This window comes from Nannobrachium achirus (assembly GCF_963921795.1).
Source record: "Nannobrachium achirus genome assembly, chromosome: 18".
Lineage (NCBI taxonomy): Eukaryota > Metazoa > Chordata > Actinopteri > Myctophiformes > Myctophidae > Nannobrachium > Nannobrachium achirus.
In genome coordinates this window covers 26,074,427-26,094,548 of record NC_137825.1, presented here as the reverse complement: position 1 = coordinate 26,094,548, position 20,122 = coordinate 26,074,427, and the positions used below count along the sequence as shown (strand labels likewise).

General features: G+C 41.0%; 2 protein-coding genes across 2 annotated transcripts; one reads left to right on the top strand and one right to left on the bottom strand.

The window, feature by feature from the left end:
* The first annotated feature begins 72 nt into the window (after positions 1-72).
* mrpl38 (mitochondrial ribosomal protein L38) lies at positions 73-7,500 on the top strand. The gene is made up of 9 exons (XM_080747630.1): positions 73-161; positions 1,487-1,675; positions 2,414-2,545; positions 2,774-2,973; positions 3,590-3,662; positions 4,341-4,386; positions 5,301-5,459; positions 6,375-6,511; positions 7,274-7,500. The coding sequence occupies exons 1-9, from the start codon at positions 77-79 to the stop codon at positions 7,408-7,410; spliced, it is 1,158 nt and encodes a 385-aa protein (XP_080603756.1). The 5' UTR covers positions 73-76; the 3' UTR covers positions 7,411-7,500.
* A 445-nt stretch (positions 7,501-7,945) lies between these two features.
* Positions 7,946-19,639, bottom strand: fdxr (ferredoxin reductase). The gene is made up of 12 exons (XM_080747752.1): positions 19,503-19,639; positions 18,906-19,000; positions 16,005-16,100; positions 15,330-15,452; positions 14,930-15,043; positions 14,617-14,718; positions 14,255-14,362; positions 13,574-13,658; positions 10,747-10,958; positions 10,294-10,465; positions 10,022-10,195; positions 7,946-9,042 (listed from the first exon to the last, which is right to left on the bottom strand). The coding sequence occupies exons 1-12, from the start codon at positions 19,591-19,593 to the stop codon at positions 8,912-8,914; spliced, it is 1,503 nt and encodes a 500-aa protein (XP_080603878.1). The 5' UTR covers positions 19,594-19,639; the 3' UTR covers positions 7,946-8,911.
* Positions 19,640-20,122: the final 483 nt, after the last annotated feature.

Below are 20,122 nucleotides of genomic sequence, written 5' to 3'. Positions count from 1 at the left end.
CATGCGTCACGCAACAAGCATAAACAACGAGGAACGTGACGTAATGACGTCACAGTCTCCATCCATTCCATCCAAGATGGCGCTGCGCATGTTCTGCAGTCTTGCATTTAGAAACGGGACAGATGTAGGGGTCAACAATGCCAGGGCTCTTAGCACTACGGGTAAGATGATTAAATAACATTATGGAATATACAAATGATTATGAATGGGTCTGTTTACTGGATGCATTACGCGTTTTGGGAGGATATGTTTTCATTTTAACACCCGTGTGTGCTGTGTGCATGATCTACTAGCTGTCATTCAGTGAGGTGGGGTCTTATTTGGTTGTTTAATATAATACCAATAATACTTCATTTATAGAGCACTTTTCAAAAACAGGTTTTACAACGTGCTTCACATACAGTACAGAAACAGGCAGTTTAAAGGAACAATAATAAATAATACAAAATCTGATTATCCTCAACTGTTGGCAGGATATCTCTCTCTCTCTCTCTCTCTCTACCTACATACCTACACACACACACACACACACACACACACACACACACACACACACACACACACACACACACACACACACACACACACGAGATTAGCCATAAATTATAACTACCAGGAGATGTCGCTAATATTCGGACGTTATGTCTCATAACGTCCGAATATTAGCGACATCTCCTGGTAGTTATAATTTATGGCTAATACGAGATATGAGAATAGTATTCAGGGCAGTGGTTCTCACCATGGGGTCTGGTGTGTCAACCTCCAGGGGTCCCTAGTCGCAAGCAATGCATTGCAACTTTAGTGCATGCAGATAGCAATATAACATCTAAGTTGCTTTTTTATGAATTGAGTACAAAGGGGCCCTAATGGAATTGGAAACAAGCCTAACAACGTTCTTGTGGTCTTTATCCTTCCAGTTGACCTTGTTTATGCAAACTTCTAATAAAGTATTCAATCAATCAAACAATCAACCAATCAATAATCAATGCGACTAGGGGGTTCCTATCTCTGGTCCAGCACTCCAGCTACTATTGCTAGTTAGAAATAGGAACCAAGTGGACCCTACGGGTCTGTAACTCTGAGGGTGTTCAAATGGAACCCTTCCATTTGTACACCCTCAAGAGTTATGGATTGGTATGGTAGGTCCTTGAAATTAAAAATGGTTTTGGGGGACTGCTGCCCTGGGGTAAAACACTTGTCTCTTCCATTCCTTCACTGAGCTCTGAGTTGAAACAGACAGTACAGTGCTATACACTGTAACATGCTCAGTGTTAACTTGGGAGTGTACAAATGGAATCAAGTGTACACTCTCAGAGTTGCAAATGGATCAGAGGCTGGCTTGCGAGACTATAAATGAATAAACTCACTGGATTTTATCATGTATATAAAGTCTTCAGTACATTCTTTTGAGGTTGCTAGCTAGCTCCTACCTAGATGATGACCAATTTGTCATTATCTTTACAATGATGTTGTTTATGAATTACAGCTTTCCTGTGCCGCTTGGTGCCCCCACTGGGTACAATGCCAAATGAAGACATTGACACTAGCCATCTGGAGTCTCTCGAAAAGTACCGGAGCTATACCCGCTACCTAAGAAAGGCTCAAGAAGAGGACAAGAAGGACGTATGGTGGAAAACGTACAAGAAGCATGTCGAAAATGAAGACCCAGAACATGGTAATGATCTGAACCAACTCGTATATCACTACAAAATGACAAACTGCTGTGCTGATTATGAAGTGGGCAAAGGAGAATTCACCTTATTTTGCAGGCTGCTCAAACAAATTTAATTTTCCCTAGTAGTAGTGGAATTAATAAAGTTGATTGAATTGGTTCATTATTTGTTGACTGGTTTCACATTAGGGGTGGGCGATATGGTGATAATTATCGTCACGATATGCCTTTTCAGAGGTATCATATATATCGTGATACAATTGAGGGAGCCTTGTAAAAAATCCTGTTTAATCGTTAATACAGAGATTCATTGCAGAATTCAATTTAAACCTGCATTTTGGTCAAAATCAGTTCTCAAACTTTAAAATGTCAAGGTCTCCACTTAACTCTGACAGGTTTCATTTGTATTCAATCAGTATACAAATGTTACATACTTGTAAAGTTAGGGTTAGGGTTAGGGAAAATTGGGAAAATACTTGGGAAAATATTGTGATATTGTATTTTTCCATATCGCTCACCCCTATTTCACATAGTCAAATCCTAAAGTGTCCACCACATCTTCAGTTGTGTGTGGTTAGGGGGTTGGGATCTGGAATCAGACAACATTGAGGAACCGGAATTGGTTCAATCACATTCTATCGACACATTGCTGGCCTTGCCTGGAATCGTACTTGGGGCAACCAGGGGCTCTGGCTCCCCAGGCGGGCTCACTAACCACTCAGCTTATGGTGTTGCTTGCAGGTGTGGAGCGTGTAGATATTGGACTGCCGCGTTGCCGTTCTCCTAGGGCTAAAGAGGTGAGGGAGAGGGGGCAAATTGTGAAGGCCAACAAGAAGAATGTGGAGCTGGAGAGGGAAAACCGTCTACGAACCTGTAAGTCTGCCCAGACCAATGTAAACACATAATCTTAAAACATCCCCCCTGCAGGATAATCCACAGTTTAATTAATTTGTAATGTGGTTTGACGTCAAATATCTCGAAAAGAACGGCATTTCCGTTTTGTGCTGTTCAGCTTCCAGTCAATTTGCACAACCACTATTATTTTCTAAATTCAGAAAAGTTATTAAAAAACGAAATTTTGTCTATTGTTTTCTTTTTCAGTCAAGATTCCTCTTGATAGAGTGCAGGCCACCTGGAGGAAGACCAGCGGTCCATTTCACATTCAGAGACTCGCAGACCATTATGGAGTGTACAAAGATTTATTCCCTTCTGCCTATTTCCTGCCCGTTGTCCCGCTCGAGGTCACATATGGCCAGGACAGTTCTCAAGTCCATTTTGGGAATCGTCTAACACCCACCGAAGTAGGTTTAAAGGGAGTTTTAGTTTTACTCCTGTCCTGTTCTTTAATATTTAGATCAGTGGTTCTCAACCTTTCCAGGCCACGACCCCCAAAATAATCATATTTTAACTGGGGACCCCCCCACCCTGACAAACACTAAGAGTTGAGGCATTACCTTTTGTATAACACGGTGAAAATAGCCAATCTACATGCTCACAACGCCTCGCAATGTAGATAAGCTATTTTCACAATTTCTGCCCCTAATATTTGACAATTTGGCCAATGTTAAATTTTGTGCCATTGTAGAGGTATTAAAAAGTCCTTAAATTGTAACTTTAATAATGTGCAGACACCCTCTATGCACTTAAACTTTATGTTGGTTTGTTTACTGTTGAGTGAGAAAACAATGTTGCACATTAAGTTAATCATCTGGGGACCCCTCAAAATAATTTGGGGACTCCTCTGGGGGTCCCGACCCACAGGTTGAGAACCACTGATTTAGAATTTTAGATGACATCGTCTTATGTTCATGTCCCTCACTTTTGTCTGCAAATTATGCAGACACGTTTCTCCATTGTGTTTCTTTAAACAAATGTTCATTTGCCTTCTCTTACTTAACTCAATATTATTCCATGCAGGCTGGTTCTGCTCCCCGGATAAATTTTGAGGCAGAGGAAGGTTCTCTATGGACACTGCTGCTCACCTGTCCAGGTGAGTGTCCCAACGTCAGTGTCTGGCTGTCTGCCAATTACTCTACATCAGGGTTCTTCAACGTTTTCAGGCCAAGGACCCCTTAGCTGAGAGAGAGATGAAGCAGGGACCGCCACGACATATCATATAAAATTGTGTTTCAGATTAAAAATGTTCATAGATTTCTTAGACAGCCTAGATCTGTTTGACAGCACTGTCATCATGTTGGAGTAATGTGTATTTTCAGACTTTTAACCACTTGAACCGTCAATTACTTAGTCTGCTCTTCTTTTCCCTCTACAAACCTCTTTGATAGCAGATCTACAAGCGCAGATCTACAAGCGTACAACGCCTCGCGCTGCAAGGCGTTGTAAGCTTGTAGATCGGCTATTTTTGGCTAATGTTCCACTCAGAATAGGGATGCTAGGGTTCAAATGGTTAATTTAAAAAATATGATCATACCACACAAATTTGGAGGACCCCCTGTAGTTACTCTGAGGCCCGGACCCCCTGTTGAAGACCCCTGCTCTACATGAATGTTAAAACCTTTTGAAAGGTTAAGAGTGTTGGAGCCACTGAATGATCGTCCACCTTATTATGCAATTCTATTTAAGATCCACATGGTGGCGATGTATGGCCAGGTACAACTGTCAAGATTCACAATGATGTTGACTTTGATTGTTTTATTTGTTTTACCAGATGAACATCTCCTGGACAGTGAGGGAGAGTATGTGCACTGGCTAGTGTAAGTAAGCAAAGTCCTTTATTTGACATTTTCTTTACACACACACACACACACACACACACACACACACACACACACACACACACACACACACACACACACAGGTGGTTGGAGTTAATTTAGAGAGATTCAGCAGCCACATGCAATCTACAAATGTACACATGCCAAACTTTTCAGGTCAAGACCCAAAAGAAAGAGGTTTTGCCCAGAGACCAAAACTCGTTAAAATGGCAGATCTACAATCGCACAACGCGTCGCTTGACGACCTTGTACATTGGCTATATTCACTACTTCTTTAATTATTTTCTATTGTTTTTATGTATAAAACTAGAAAGGTGCACTTCTGGGAAATTGCAAGTGTGGTTGCACTGACGCGACTCGCGAGGAATCCATTGGGAACAGAGTTCCGTCTTTTATCCATTTATGTTATACAGTATATTGATATTGTGATGTCATGTCTGTGAAGCATGACAACAGTGACAACGGTGTGTGAAGCATGTCCAAAAAACGAATTATTTAAAAAATATATATACATAAAAAAAAAAAAACGTTTGAAATATATTTATTTTTAAATGTAGGAAAAGAAAATGGGATTTTCTGGACATGACCCATAAAAACCCAGTGTTTGGGATCCTGTGGTGTAGACAACCGTGTGTCCCCTCCAATACAAATGGAGATGTCAGCTGCTTGCTGTCACTTTCTATCCCTCTCACTTCCTGTGTCCTGACCAACCTGTAGAAGTCTGGGAGCTCGCCCTCCCCACCTGGCTGAAAGATCTCCCTCTCTGGCTGGCTTACCACCCCTTAACAACTAGCAACTGTTTGTTGATGGTTGTCAAACCAATTTGAACCATTTGTCCACCTTTTATTTTGGTTCATCCCGACTGACAGGGAACTCTTCACTGTGCCTTACAGGGGAAATATCCCAGGAGGAGCAGTGCAGTCAGGAGAGGTCCTGTGTGACTACCTCGCCCCCTTCCCTGCCAAAGGAACGGGCTTCCACCGATACGTTTACGTCCTGTTCAAACAGGAAGCACCCATCGACTTCCAGGAAGACGCCAGGCCGTCCCCATGGTGAGAAACACACTAAGCATACAAGGGTAAAGGTTATGAAAATGTTGCACTTGCTATTGTTTTCTATTACAGATTGCGGGTCATTCATGCTTTGATACAGATAACTGCAGATTAGTGTCAAAGGGTTTTCTTTCTTTATTAAAATAATCGGTGTGGTAGTGTGTTAACATAATATAACTGGCACATCTGCAGTGGTTGGAGGTGCTCTCCCTACTCTTCCACTGGCATTTGATAATGTCAATAAACTTATTTGAAGGAATCAGTGCACTGTTTGTCAAGCGATACATAAAACATAGGGGTTTTTGGCTTTTAGAATCCACCAGGTCACACATAGTTATTCTCTCTGTCATTTCCCATCCATGATTATTCCACTGGTAGTCTCAAGAACAGACTAACTGAGCTCTAGTCTCTCGAGCTCCAGTTAAGTGAAAAGGACCTTTTTAGAGATGGCTATAATATCTAAAGTAGGCCTGCTATTGCTGTAGTGGTGTACTATATAGTTTCGTCAACTGTATAATGTAGCTGCAGAACGAACATGAAGGAAGCAGGCACTGCCAGGCAGAGTCGACAAACTCACAAATTATATTTGGGTCTTTCTTAAATGTTATTTTAATATCTCCTTACTAAGTGAGGAAGGATTTTGTGAAGCTAGCTAGAGCAAAGTATTCTGGGTATTGTGGTACTGTTTGGTCTTGTGAAAGTTCCTGCAGAGAAGATGGATATAAGCATAGCTGGTGTTGTGTGTACACTTCATGTAATAAATAAACGTTGGATAAGCTTGGAAAATGGAGTACGGTCAATAAAAGAATGTAAGTCACTGGTGGATTGTCATCGTGATTATAACTATAAACAACACATCTTTGGCAATATACATACAACCATGATATGACATGTTTTCTTTCTCTCCCTGTCCAGCCACTCATTGGTAGAGCGTTCAATTAAAACGGTGGAGTTCTATAGGAAGCATCAGGACGTGATGACTCCAGCAGGTCTGGCCTTCTTTCAATGCCAGTGGGATGAGTCCGTTACAAACACCTTCCACAACACACTAAGTAAGTACACACACAAACACACCGCGTGCACACACACACTCTTTATATGGTCATGGTTCTTGTAGTAAATGTGTTTGATTCATGAACAGCCAGTCAGTGTTCTGTTGTGTTCCTTTTGACTGTTCCAGTGCTTGATAAAATCATTTAGTATTCAGCACATATTTTCTTATAGGTTGCGGTTGCCTGTATTAAAGAAAATATAGTGTATTCAACTCTAAGGGTCTTCAACGGGGGGTCCGGGACCACTAGGGGGTCCTCAAATTTACTACAGGGGTCCTCCAAATCTTTTTGTGATCGAACTCTTTTATAGTGTCTATATTCTGAGAACTTTAGCCAAAAATAGCAGATCTACAAGCTCACAACACCTCGCGATGCAAGGCGTTGTGAGCTTGTAGATCGGCTATTTACTCCAAAGAGGTTTGGTGTAGAGGGGAAAAAGGGCAGACCAAGTACATGAAATGTCAAGTGAAATGTCAAGTTTATTAAGTATTGACGGTTCAAGACAAGTGGTTAAATATCTGAAAACACAAATTGACATGAATCCAAAATACACTGATGATTGTGCTGTCAAATGATATGGAAAACTATATGGAATCTATGAAAAGGTTGTGGGGCTCCCTTCTTCATCTCTCTCAACTAAGGGGTCCTTGGCCTGAAAATGTTGAAGACCCCTGCCCTAGTGTATTGTAGTTGTACTGTTGCATTACTGCTGTAGTCTTTTTAAATAGAGGTTTGACTGTTTGACTTGCGTTCTGTTCGCAGACATGAAGGAGCCCGTCTTTGAGTTTATAAGGCCGCCTGTCTACCATCCTAAACAAGTCAAATACCCCCACAGACAACCTCTCCGCTACCTGGACCGCTACAGAGACGGGAAACCGCACACTTACGGAATTTATTGATCGTGGATCACATACAGACACGGATATTGAATTATGGCTGACATACGTATATACTTCTGGTTAATATAATAAAGCACTTTTTGTATTGAAGTCATTTTTCGTTTGATTTTATCTTGCCTTGGTCTGATTATATTCCGCATTTATTATCAAAGTCTGTCAAAACACTGACCAAATTAGGAATGTGAAATAATGCCTGAATTTTCTTTACTAAAGTGTAGACTTGGTACTGTTAGAACAGTATGGAATTCAAAATATACTTGAGTAAAAGTATTGACACATGTAAAGTACCAAAAGTAAAAGTACTCATAAAGAATGTCCCAGTTCACGTTTTCAAATGTATACAAATCTTTTGAAAATAGAAGCTTGCAATGCATTGTAGCGCGTTGTGGGCTTGTAAATTGACTAAGTTTAAATGGGGCTGAAGTGGTTTTGTAATAACAATCCAGCAACTAGCAACGAAAGTTGTCAAAGATATTGTAGCGTAAAAGTACAATATTAGCCTCTGAGATGATGTAGTGGAGTAAAAGTATTTTAAATGGGAAATGGTAAAGTAAAAAATATTTAAAATTTTACTCAAGTACAGCCTTTCCAAAATGGATCATTAAAGTCCTATAAAAGAGTATAGTGCAAAACCGTACAGTAGAATGGAAAAGAGTTGAATGGTGACATTGGTGTGATCAAGAACTGTTGTCTATGATTCATTGATCCATATGATTCATTATTTTAATCTTTGTAAAATGAAATGTATACAAAATAAAAAACTTCAGTCCAAAATGTCCTCCAAATATACACAGCATATACAGTAGAATTTCTCTTCATTATAAGGCTAGTGCCACAGATATCAACGTAGTGCTTTTGCAGATGGCTAAAGTGATGGTGACCAGCAAAGTACAGTAAAAGCAGGCCAGTTTTTGCTTCTAAAATTTGGATGGTCCCAAAAATGCGATACTGCTTTGGTAGCTTTAGTCCCAGTTTGAATGTATTCCTGCAACCACTGACAAAGTAGGGCTGTCACGATTATTAGATTTGACTTAACAATTTAATTTTGTTTCTGCCACTAACCATTGGAACGTGGTAATTTATGAATAAAACTATCTGATTGCCTTTTAGGCATCGTAAACAAAAGTAGCACGGGGCAGATATGTCAAATATATAAATATACTTTAAAACAATATATTGGATATAGACGATCTACAAGCTTAATACGTCATTTACATGTTTTGTAGATCGGCTGTTTCCACTCATTTTGAAAATATTTGAACATTGTTATTCATGAAATCATTATGACAATGCAAAAAAGAATTGCAATACTCTCAAATAATTGCGATTATACGTAATGATTGTGACAGGCCTACAGACAAGTGTGTATTAGTTTAGTTTTTTTAGTGTAATTTCAACAGTCTTGGTCAGCAGTTCAAGCAGCAGGTATCCTTACTCCAGCAATATGCTCAGTGTCATCATGACACACACGGTAATGTTCTGTAAACCATTTGTGCTTGGTTTATGTCCTGGCCACGCAAAGCATCTCCTCCACTTCAAGCAGTTTTTCCCGTGGTTTTCCCTTTTCCCGTCCTCTCTTCTTCTCTTCTTTATCGATCTTCTCCCAATCCGAGAAAGTCACAGGCTTCACACCTAAAATCATAGTAGTTTGAAAAGGGGGAAAAAAACTATCACAAATCACATTTTAAATATGAGATCTACTGTACACTACAGTATATATCCAAAGTCAACTATACATTCATTTTATTTTAGACATTAGACCAACAGGTACTGAACAGCTAACCAAATAGAAAAGCCAGGTTTGATGTTGTACGTAAACAGGAAGACACTTGCTCAATTCTTGGACTGGCAGTTTATTAATAAATCAGGGAATGAACTAGACTCACTGTCCAGTGTTCTGCCTAATAACTACTTCAATAAAGTAAAGTTTGTGGCAATTGGAGTGAATACTCTCATCAATGTAAAATTATAACTTTCTTGACTTAAAGGACCCCTCCAGATAATTAAAATAGTGGGTTTTTCCATCCCAAATCTTCTCATCAATTCACATTGATGATTTATTATTTTATTTAGTTACAATACGTGTTAAATAGCTCTATACTCTGAGGTGATGTAATATGTATTCTGATTAGTAATCATTGCTATAGACTCGGGAGAGAACTGACAGGAGAATAAACTAGTGAACATGGAAGTGATGAACCAAATAATGAGCAGATGAAACTGGAACTGGAACATAATAAAATTGAAGCTGATGAACTTAAATATTATAAATATTGAAATTTGCATTTAAAATGCTTGCAAAACTAAAGAACTACTGATTTAGAAGGCATTTGTAGAATCGGCCTCATGTCTTTTCATTTTAATTTGAACTTCAATTATCTGACTGACTGACCAGGGACTGCTTCCACCTGGACCACACACACACACACACACACACACACACACACACACACACACACACACACACACACACACACACACACACACACACACACACACACACACACACACACACACACACACACACACACACACACACACACACACACACACACACACACACACACACACACACACACACACACAACTAGTCAATGCACTTCTTGTTCACCTCTCTTCTCAAACAGGGCATGGATTCCCTGTGAGCCCGACTTGGCAGCGGACACATCCAGGGTCCCTGAATCGATGTCCTCCAGAAGGGTGCGTGCCGTATCAAAGCTGTTGTTCATTGTCGTGGCGATCACTCCGGTTGGGCCCGTTTTCAGCCACCCACTACAATACAGACCTTGGAGAGAGAGAGAGGTTTATGTTTAGCCATTTTACTCCTAATAACAGACAGACAGGAGTAAGGAACAGGAGTAAGGAACATTAATGCAAAAACACCTGCGGCCTCCTGGACACGGCCCATGGAGTTGGGGACGATGGCCCTGCGGGGGTCAAAGGGCACCGATGGGTCGATGGGGAGGCTCTTGTAGCCGATGCTGCTGATGATCAGGCCACAGGCGACATCCTCTACCTCGCCTGTGGGCACTGCACGCGCTCCCTCGCCTGAGCCCTGGAGAAGAAGAAAAAAAAACACACACACAGACCCATTAAGACCTGAGGCCGACTCTAAAAATGCCTTCTGAATCAGTAGCTCTCACACTTAAAAATGTTGTGAAATAGTAGATGTACAAGCTGGCAGCGCAGCATGAAGTGACTCGCTGTACATCTGCTATTTTTGAATAGCCAACGCAAAAATCTAAAATTACATTTTCATTTAATGAGGCACAAATCCTCATCTGTACATAATCGATCGTGATCTTTGGTATGTTTGGATAGGCCAATCCTGCTCACCTCAAGTCTGTTTACCGCCAATCGGATGCCAGCTACTCTGGTGAGGTCGTTGTCGGAGGAGGAGGAGGGTAGCACCTCCAGGGGACTGCGGAAGAAGCGCAGACCCCAGACGCGGGTGGCCTTGCTGCGCCTCTCCTGCTCCTTCTCTCCGGGGGTCTCCAGAGCCGTCTTCAGCATCAGCTCCGTCAGACGCTTCCTTGGCCTTGGCACCGCTGACGTGGAGCAGGCGAGATTGGGTTACATGACATTGGCTTGAACAAACACGCACCGACAAACATGGAAACAAAAACTGTGAGTCTAGTCCCGCTTGCAAGCCGGATAGGTCAAGAGGTCACTCAAATGGTTAGGGTTAGAGATTCTGATACCCATAACATGTGTATCGGTCGATACCAAGTACCGATCCGATACCAGAGTGTAATTTAAACTAATCTAGGGCAGTGGTTTACAAAGTGGGGTCCAGGGACCTTCCTTGAGGGGGTTCCAAATGGACCCTTACAGGTCTGGAACTCTGAGTGTACAAATGGAACCAAATGGACACGTAATCTATTTACAGAAATGTCAACGCCAATAAAGCAAGTTTGCGATATATCTTGTTTAGGACCAAACTGGTATACACATCCTAAAACATAAAGCATTTTTTTGCTCTCTTCTAAATGCTTATGCGCCATCGTACGAGGGTGTCACATGCCAAAACGTCTTGGAAGGCTTGGAAACTTTGAACAAGGCTTGCACTAGGCTTTAGAATGAACCAACATTTATGCACTCTCAAACTTAAACAGAAAGGAATGGAAGAGAGCAAGTGATTCCAAGGCAAACATCTGGTGTATACTCAAGGGCAGATGGCTAATGATGCCTGTAATCACTCAAAAATCTGGTTGGGGTAAACAAAAAGTGTACAATCCAATCTATTGTGATCTCCAATCACAAACATGTGGAATGCCCTAACAACAAGCATAAAAGAGTATAAATCCCTACTTTCATTTAAAGCCACTCTAAATAAAAGAGCACCTACAACTCGCCCAGTAATAAAGTCCCCCCCACCACCCCCCGACCTGGCAACTGTATATAAGAATATATTTCTATTTTTTTTTTGTGCTTTTATGACGTTTTAGCATAGCCTAGTACTGTCTGTCACTGAATGTTTTCTATGAATTGAGTACACTAGGGCACCTATTGAAACAAGACGTGCAGCTTTCTTGTGGTGTCTCTAATTTTCATACCCTGTAATGTAATTGTAATACCTTCTTCTTGTCATTACATTCTGTTAATAAAAGTATTCAATCAATCAATCAATCAATTGTTTAACTTTTGTATTTAAACCCACGTTTAGAAAACCAGTGGTTCAGTTGTTGTTGCTGTTGTTGTCATTTCATATGATTTCAAATCCATTGCATGGTCATCAGTGGGATATAAAAAATATCAGCAATGAAAATTCAATCTCAACATTGTTGTTGGAAGAGGCAAAAAAAAAAAAAAAAAAAAAAGAACAGGCACTTTCCTCACAGATTACTGGTTCAGAATCAGAGGGCCATTAGACAGATGGCTTGTCAGCCATGGGTGATAACAAGCAGTGTTATCACTGAGCCAAAACATGCTGTGGGCAGCGTCAAGTTTAAAGCAATGTCCTTCCATCAAGGACGAGGTCAAAAGTGATTGTAGGAGTTTGGTCTTAGTGAAGGATGGGACTTGTGCAACTCTCCCAAGCCTTTCCTACAATACACTCTTTCCAACTCCTTTTCTCTTATTTTAAAGCAATTACAAATATATAATCATTCTCACAGGATGGGGATTGGGGAAACATATCAACTTTTAAATCATTGTTATCATGCTTCACTCTTTGAAAGCTTCACTTTCTTGTCAACCCTGTCACCTGAAAGGGTTATAGGATAGCAGGGACGTGCAGAGGGCTGAAAGCAGAAACTTTGTAGATCGTCTAGAATTCTGTGCGTGACTCCGCACTCAATAAAGTATAACCAAGCTTTACTAGAGATGTGGCATACGGCATGGATTTCTACAGAGGGCAATTCTTTCAACACAAAATTCAAGTTCAGGAGAGTAAGGGCCTCTTTTTTTCCCCTTTCACCATAGTAAATGCTGCATCCATGGTCTGGAGAGGTAAAGGGCAGGGGCTCGAGCCCCCCCTTTCATGTCTATGTGTAAACATGCTTGTTCTATAGTATATATTTGCATCTACAAACATTGTGCAGCTGAAAACCACAAACTACACTTTGTAGTTTGTCTTCTTCCTTCCTCCTATACGGCATGTCATATTTTGCACAGGCTTTGCAGAGTATTACACACTGATCTCAACCCATTTGTAAGACCACATCCACCTCTTACTGCATGTTTATGAAAGCAGTGTGCTACTAAAGAATGCAAATCCCGTTTTTTGAAGTCCTTAGTGTGAATTAAAGAATGTATGCATTTCTTCCAATTTCAGATTGGTCTGGAAGTCCAAATTATTCAGATAATTATCTGATTTACCATTGTCAAATCAAATATCCTAAATAATAATGAATGAATTAACAAAAGTAATGCGTTTCATCCAATTTGTCAAATTGCCTTTCCTCCCGATGTTTACCTACAACAACAGTGTTAAATGGCACATCAGTAAATTCAGCAAAAAAAGAATCTGTGCAGAAGAAGAAACATGTGTGGGAGGAGTAGGAGGAAGGCTCTGCATCCTACCAGCGGGGGCTCCTTACTGGCAGGTGAGCCTGTAAGATACAACAGCAGTGGCAGTACACAGAAATGTGTGTGTGGAGGAATCAATTGGGCATAACGACTACATTTTTGGGAGAAAAGGGGATAAAAAGCCACGTCACACCTTTCAGGGCCTCTGCAACTCCCTCAAAGTCAGCAGTCACCATCTCAGGTCTGGTGCCCGGCAGATTTACCATCTCCCGAAGCTCCTGTAGAATTCACAAAGACCACCAACAGTGATGAGTGATGCTGCGTTCCAACCTGGATAGTTCTAACGGTGCGATTAGCCGATTACATACAAAGTGAATGCAAAGACGTGACAACACACGGGCGTGGCATGAACGAACGGGACGACGGGAACAGCCACCTCTGTATTTTCGTCCCAGTTGGAAAAATCCAAGCGACCTTTGCTTCCCCTCAACTCCACATATCGCGTCCTGACAGCCAATCAGCATTGATGTTGTCCGGAGACACGGAAATGTTTTGGGTGTTTAGTTTTGGAACTCCAACAGCGCGACCAAATTGAAGCGACCGAAGCGACTAGAAACAAATATATCTCTTCAGGTTTGAACGCAGCATAAGAGCGAGTTAACAAAGGCAAGGTGACGTGACAGTATCTACAGTAAATAAGGAGTCTCTGATCTTCTGAAAAAACACCTGGGACACTTTTTCCCTCTCATTTTCAGTTGGTGCTTTGGATATGCAGCCAAAACTAAAATAGTACTTTTTGACTATAGGCTAATTTCAAAGTAGGAACAACAACAATTCTGATGTACAATTGGACCTGAATAGTTTTGGAACCCACCTTAACTGAACATGCTATTTGAATGGGTCCTCTCCTGCCTACCAGTAGCACCCTTCTGACTCTGCTCTCTGCGAGGGCGTCCAGGGCATTCTGGGTGATATCCGTCTTCTGCAGGCAGGACAAAAAGGAAACGTTTTCAAAACACCAATGTTTCCTGCTGCAGGTTCCAAAACTCTCCATCCCTACCATTTTCTGCGAAAAATACTTTGGCATGTGGGAAAACACAAGGCACTGAGCATATTCACAACAAGGCAGTAAATGTTTTGCTAAGTGCAAGACATAAGTAAACATCAAAATGGCCACCGTGTGAATATAATGTGTATGTTTTATACTGAAGGAGACAGAGAGTCTTTGTTTCTTACCTTTAGAATGTCAACGGGAGACAGCAGTATCCTGGCTACATCCAAAGCCACGTTTCCATGCCCGAGGACAACCGCTGTGTCACTGTATAAATTTGGGCTCAACTAAACAGAACAGAGAAGGAGAGATGCAGGAAGAGACAAACAGAAGATTATGATTTATCACAACAAAACAAAAATCTAGAAACAATGACATATAGTAAAACCTAATATACTGTATGCTTCATCTTATGACAGCGTCGCTTGCCGAAAGTAAGAACATTTCAAGCAAAGAACGAGACACGTTGTGAATGTGATGTCATTATACACCGAATACCTGGCTGTTATCGGGTAGTCCATTGTACCAGCCCACGAAATCTTTGGCCGAGTACACACCAGCGAGGTCTTCTCCTGGCACCCCCATTCTCCTGTTCCCCTCTGCTCCATAACTCTACGCACGCAAATGCACACACATTCACCATCTTATTACTTAAACTTCAACTCTCTCCCATGATGCATAGATCCAATGGCCCCCGTGCAATATTTATATATGATACCGTCTCAATTACAGTTGAACAGATATTTTTAACATAGATTGAAATATCTACATTTCTCTAAAAAATAATCCATGTGTAATTGTGTATATTCTTTTCTGTTTCTTAAAAGAAAAATGCAATGACGATAATGGAAGTGAATTGAATGACATTACACAGTACAGGATTTCATTGGGTTCTCACCAGCACGACTGCATGGTAAGCTTGCTGTAGCTCCTCCACAGTCACATCCTGTCCCACATGCACACTGCCGTAGTAGCTACAGCGGCTGTTCTGCGCAGTCTGAGTAAACGTGCTTATAACGTTCTGAGGAGATGAGAACAATACAGTCAATGTAAAATAACTGTAATGACATTCTAAAACGATACTCATGGACTAAACCTTGTCAAAGGTTTGGCCATTGTCAAATTATCTCTGACCTTTCGTAGCTCAACAATCAGACTCCTCCTTGTTAAGCAATACCCATTTTAGCCGTTGAACCTCCGATCCGACTAACTTCGTGGGCACGCAGAGATAGCACGCAAGCAAAGATTCAGTGGACAAGTTGATATATTGACCAGCCATTTAAAATTCTAACATTGTTTAAATGTTTAGCAAAAATAGCCTATCTGCAAGCTCACAACACGTCACACCCCGCAGCGTTGTGAACCTTTAGATCAAGTATTTTCGGTAATAGTCGTACAACAAAGTACTGTTTATGATTAAGTGGTTAATGATTGTTAAATTGTGAGGGAAGCAGCCAACATCTGCTTAACCTGCCCACGCCATGTCCTATTCTTCTATTGCATGGCTCACGCCACCTTCACTCCAATTTGCTTCACATTCAGTGTGAACTGAAGGGAACGCTGGGACTCTCACCTTCACCTCAGGATGGTCAGGGGCCACCCCAAACCTGACCAGTCCAAAGGGGACAGGAAGACGCTCATAGATGTCCACCTCAATGTCTTGTCGAGCCTAAGAGGACAAGAAAGCGAACACAAGTCAGATACAGATTATTTTAACCTATTTAGACATGAGGCCCATTTTAAAAAAGCCTTCTACTTCCTACCCGGTTTCTGAAAACCTCTGTTCTATATATAGCAACATCTCAAATTACACAGATGATTGAAAATTAAAGTGGTATAGGTTAAACAGGTCTAAATGTGTGTTAACTGGTGACAAGGTATAACCTGTGATACATTTAATATAGGTTTATGAAATCTACCAAATAAAGCTTCATCTCATGTGCATTCAAGAAATGCTGACCGGTTTCTCAGATACATGTGTCATGATGTCTTTAACAAGACAACTGCTTACCATCACAAGCCTGCACGCAACGGAAATGTATTTCAGCCAAACATGAACCAAAAAAGAAAAAACCTGACCACCAGTGTTGATGCTTTGAGACTCACGAAAAGTATGGTTTGTGAGTCATTTCCTGGCTAAACAGAAAACAGTATTTAGTAATCTGCTGTTAATCTGTGTTAGCAGATTTTGCATTGTGCATCACAGCAGCACACTACTATGCCCACCTAGAAATGTATGTCAAACTAGAAGGTCGGCCGGCTACGCCGGCCTCCCCTCTAGGTCGTTGCGTTGCGTCTATAGGAGTAAATATTCGTCGAAAACAAATCCCTGAGGTACAGGGTGGCCACGATCTGATGATTTTTTTGAGAAATAAATGTTTTTTGAGAAAAAAAAATTTTTGAGAAAAAAAAAATTTTTGAGAAAAAAAATTTTTTGTGAGAAAAAAAATTGAGAAAAAAATTTTTTTGAGAAAAAAAAAAATCTCAAAAAAAAATTTTGAGAAAAAAAAATAAAATTTTTTGAGAAAAAAAATTGAGAAAAAAAAAAATTTTTTTTTGAGAAAAAAAAATTTGAGAAAAAAAAATTTTTCTAAAAAAAAAAATTTTTTGAGAAAAAAAAAATGTTTGAGAAAAAAAAATTGGAAAAAAAATAATAATAAATAAAACGTATTGGTGATGCGATGACGTGGTGTATACGGATGTTACTGCGATTGAGGTGAAAGAGAAAAGTGGAAAGTTGTGAGCTAACTATTAGCTATTTTTGTGTGTGTGTGTGTGTGTGTGTGTTCTGGCTACGCCCCCCTCGGTTGAAATTGGATCCGCCGGTCCCATAGCTGGAAATACGAGCCAATGGACGGCGGTCACCATGGCAACGGGGGGCCAATGATAGAGTTATGGGCGGTTTTATTCCCTACGCTCTACCGACATCTGCTCTAGCTATGAGTTGAAGTGGAGGCGAAATGGGCGTGGAAGTGGGATGCGGCTTTAAGAAAAATGTAATAGTAGATAGGGTTACTTTTTCTGAAAACATTAAATAAAGGCCAAAAAGACCCCTAAAGATCTATTTAAAAATATTTGTGTTGTAGGGTTGAATGGTGTATGTAGGATTAAAGTGATTAATCTGATCTTTATGCAAAATTAACTTATTTTGCTGGGGACCCCCTGGAACAGCCTCTGACAGACTAATGTTCAGCAGTACAGTACACATTCATTGTATATATGCACAGATGCTGTTATGGGGAAGCTGCCTTGAAGCCTAATATAACTGGTATGGTCACACATCTAGCGGCCTTTGGCTTGGAATAACGCAGATAGTAGCTGCATTTCCTGCCATCTCCAGCTGTTCCTGTGAACTCTGAGCAGCTAATGGGAGTGTCAACAAAGTGCCGGTCTTCCGGACATGTAGTTCTTTGACTAGCGTGATTTGTAGAACTAAAGGACAGATCTTTGGTAGAGCCTTTTGCTTTTTCCCCTTAACATGGGAGTTGATGGGAGTTCTGCTGCTTGCCGCCGACTGTCTGCCCGTGCCCACTGTGCAGTGGAGAGTGGTGCCTGAAGAGCTGATTAATACATGGGGAGCATCTTGGGTGGATTGCTACTGCACTGGGGTTGGTTTATTAGATAGCCAAGTCTGTGTGTAGACTAAAGGGAACAGCTCAGTTGAGTGTGGGCTGCTATGGGGAGAGGCTAACAACCTTGCCCCTCTGTGAAGTTGTGTTTTCACTTACAGAATGTTATCCAGACCTGGAACAAATTCAAAACCTTTGTTTTTTTTCACTGACTTCGGTATCAGTGTGCATCATACACTCTCATTAGTGCCGTGTTGAGCTGAAGAAATATATGTAGAAGTGTCTTTGTCTTATCTATGCAGAGAAAACAAGGCAACTAGGTGCTCACCGGAGAAGTAATAGTCAAAAAAGTTTGAATAGTAAAAAGCGCTCCTGGATCAGATGGGATAAAACATCAAATTGGAGATCTGGACACTCAAGGTTAGAAGAGGGAAGAGCTTTTAATTAAAGCAGCAATATGTAACTTTCCTCTCGTACCATGGCTTTTTGAACCCTCTTTCCTTTGCAACCGTGCTGAAATGCTTACCCTTGAGCTAATAGAACCTGCTTGCTTATTCAGCGGATAAATTGAATCTTGACCATCGGGTCAAAGTTTACACAATCTAAATGTCTCAATAGAGGAGCTGGGAGACGAAATACAAACACCTAAAAAAATATTGTTTTAACATACTCTGCCATACAGATTATACAAAATTACATTTTCATTAAAAAAGTTACATAGCGCTGCTTTAAGTACAACGCCAACATGTTTCAACTTGAAAAGCGGTCTTCATCAGGGCTTTACCGCTTCAGGTAGAAACATGTGGGCATTGTTGTATAAAATAAAGGCAGTTACCTCATCTAACCTTGAGTGCCCAGATCTCTCACTGTTTGTTTGAACAGTGTAAACAAACGTTCTACTGTACCTTTATCAGACCCTGGGCGGTGTAGAATCCTGCTGGCCCTCCTCCAACAATACACACCCTAGGTGTGGAGGCGGAAGTTGCCAGCATGCGAACACCTGGAAAGGAAATGATGTAGAAACATATCCATTTGTTACTCTTTAAGAGTTTAAAAAAGAAATGTAAAAAAAGTAAAAAACAGTGTAAAATAAACCTTATGGCGATTAAGTAAATGTGTGCACAGTCTGTATTTATTTTGATTTGATTGTGAAGCCCCCCCCCCCCCCCCTCCCCCCAAGCTATTGATCACATTCTGACAGCACAGAACACACTAGCCATAAATCATAATTCTTGTAGATGTCGCTACTATTGGGACTTTTACTCTCAACGTCCCAAGCGACCTCTACAAGAGCTGTGATTTATGGCTAAGAGCACACACAGTAGTGAAATCCTGAAAGAGAAAGTGTGGATTCTACTCTGTCCAGTGTCCACTATAGCCTTGGATCAAGACTATCGTAGATGTATTTTATGGATTCTGACTTTTACTTACTGATCCCTCTTGCTTGCTGCGATGTGTGTAAGTATCTGAGAATTACAAAAGGAAACGTACTAGCTGCTTACCATCGTGAAGCCACGCAGCTCTCCGTCTCCCTGACGTACACAGTAACTTGAGCATCTTCATTTGGCAAAGGATCACTGCATGGACGCTCATCTTCTATGCAGGGTCTGGTCTGCTGTCACTTCTCCCAGCTTTGGACACTTGACAGCAACCACACTTACCACAGTGACAGTAAAGCGTGGGGGACAGCGAGCAGCAGCAGCAGCATCCAAGGTGACAACAACTTGGAGCTTAGACCACAGACGGGACGACGTGCAGAGAAATCACTACACAGTGAATGCACGTGACTCATAAACTACCACGAAGTAGTAGTTCGATTAATCTTCACTTAAATGTGAAGAACAAGCATTATTTATAACTGAGGCAGAGCAAGTATAGTCAGGCAGTGCGTCGACTAGAGCGGTCCCTATTAAACAACAACAATTCGTTAATAGTTCCGCTCGTGCTGGATGTTACAATGATGATATTAATATTGTCGTGGTATCGTTAAAAAGCGAAAGAAAAGAAAAAGACCAGACGGTCCAGTCAGACCATTTGATGTTAGCTTTTCTTGATAGTATTTCTAGAGTAGACAATAGACATCATGGGCTATGAGGACAAGACATTCTGATAATTCTCACCC

Bases quoted from the DNA above. Each gene is read 5' to 3' on its own strand.
- mrpl38 (XM_080747630.1), top strand. From the start codon at position 77: ATGGCGCTGCGCATGTTCTGCAGTCTTGCATTTAGAAACGGGACAGAT. The intron at 162-1,486 runs GTAAGATGATTA...TATGAATTACAG, and splicing joins CAGGGCTCTTAGCACTACGG to CTTTCCTGTGCCGCTTGGTG. The intron at 1,676-2,413 runs GTAATGATCTGA...TGTTGCTTGCAG, and splicing joins AAATGAAGACCCAGAACATG to GTGTGGAGCGTGTAGATATT.
- fdxr (XM_080747752.1), bottom strand. From the start codon at position 19,593: ATGAGCGTCCATGCAGTGATCCTTTGCCAAATGAAGATGCTCAAGTTA. The intron at 19,001-19,502 runs GTAAGCAGCTAG...TTTCCTTTCCAG, and splicing joins AGCTGCGTGGCTTCACGATG to GTGTTCGCATGCTGGCAACT. The intron at 10,196-10,293 runs GTGTTTTTGCAT...TCTCTCTCCAAG, and splicing joins CCGTGTCCAGGAGGCCGCAG to GTCTGTATTGTAGTGGGTGG.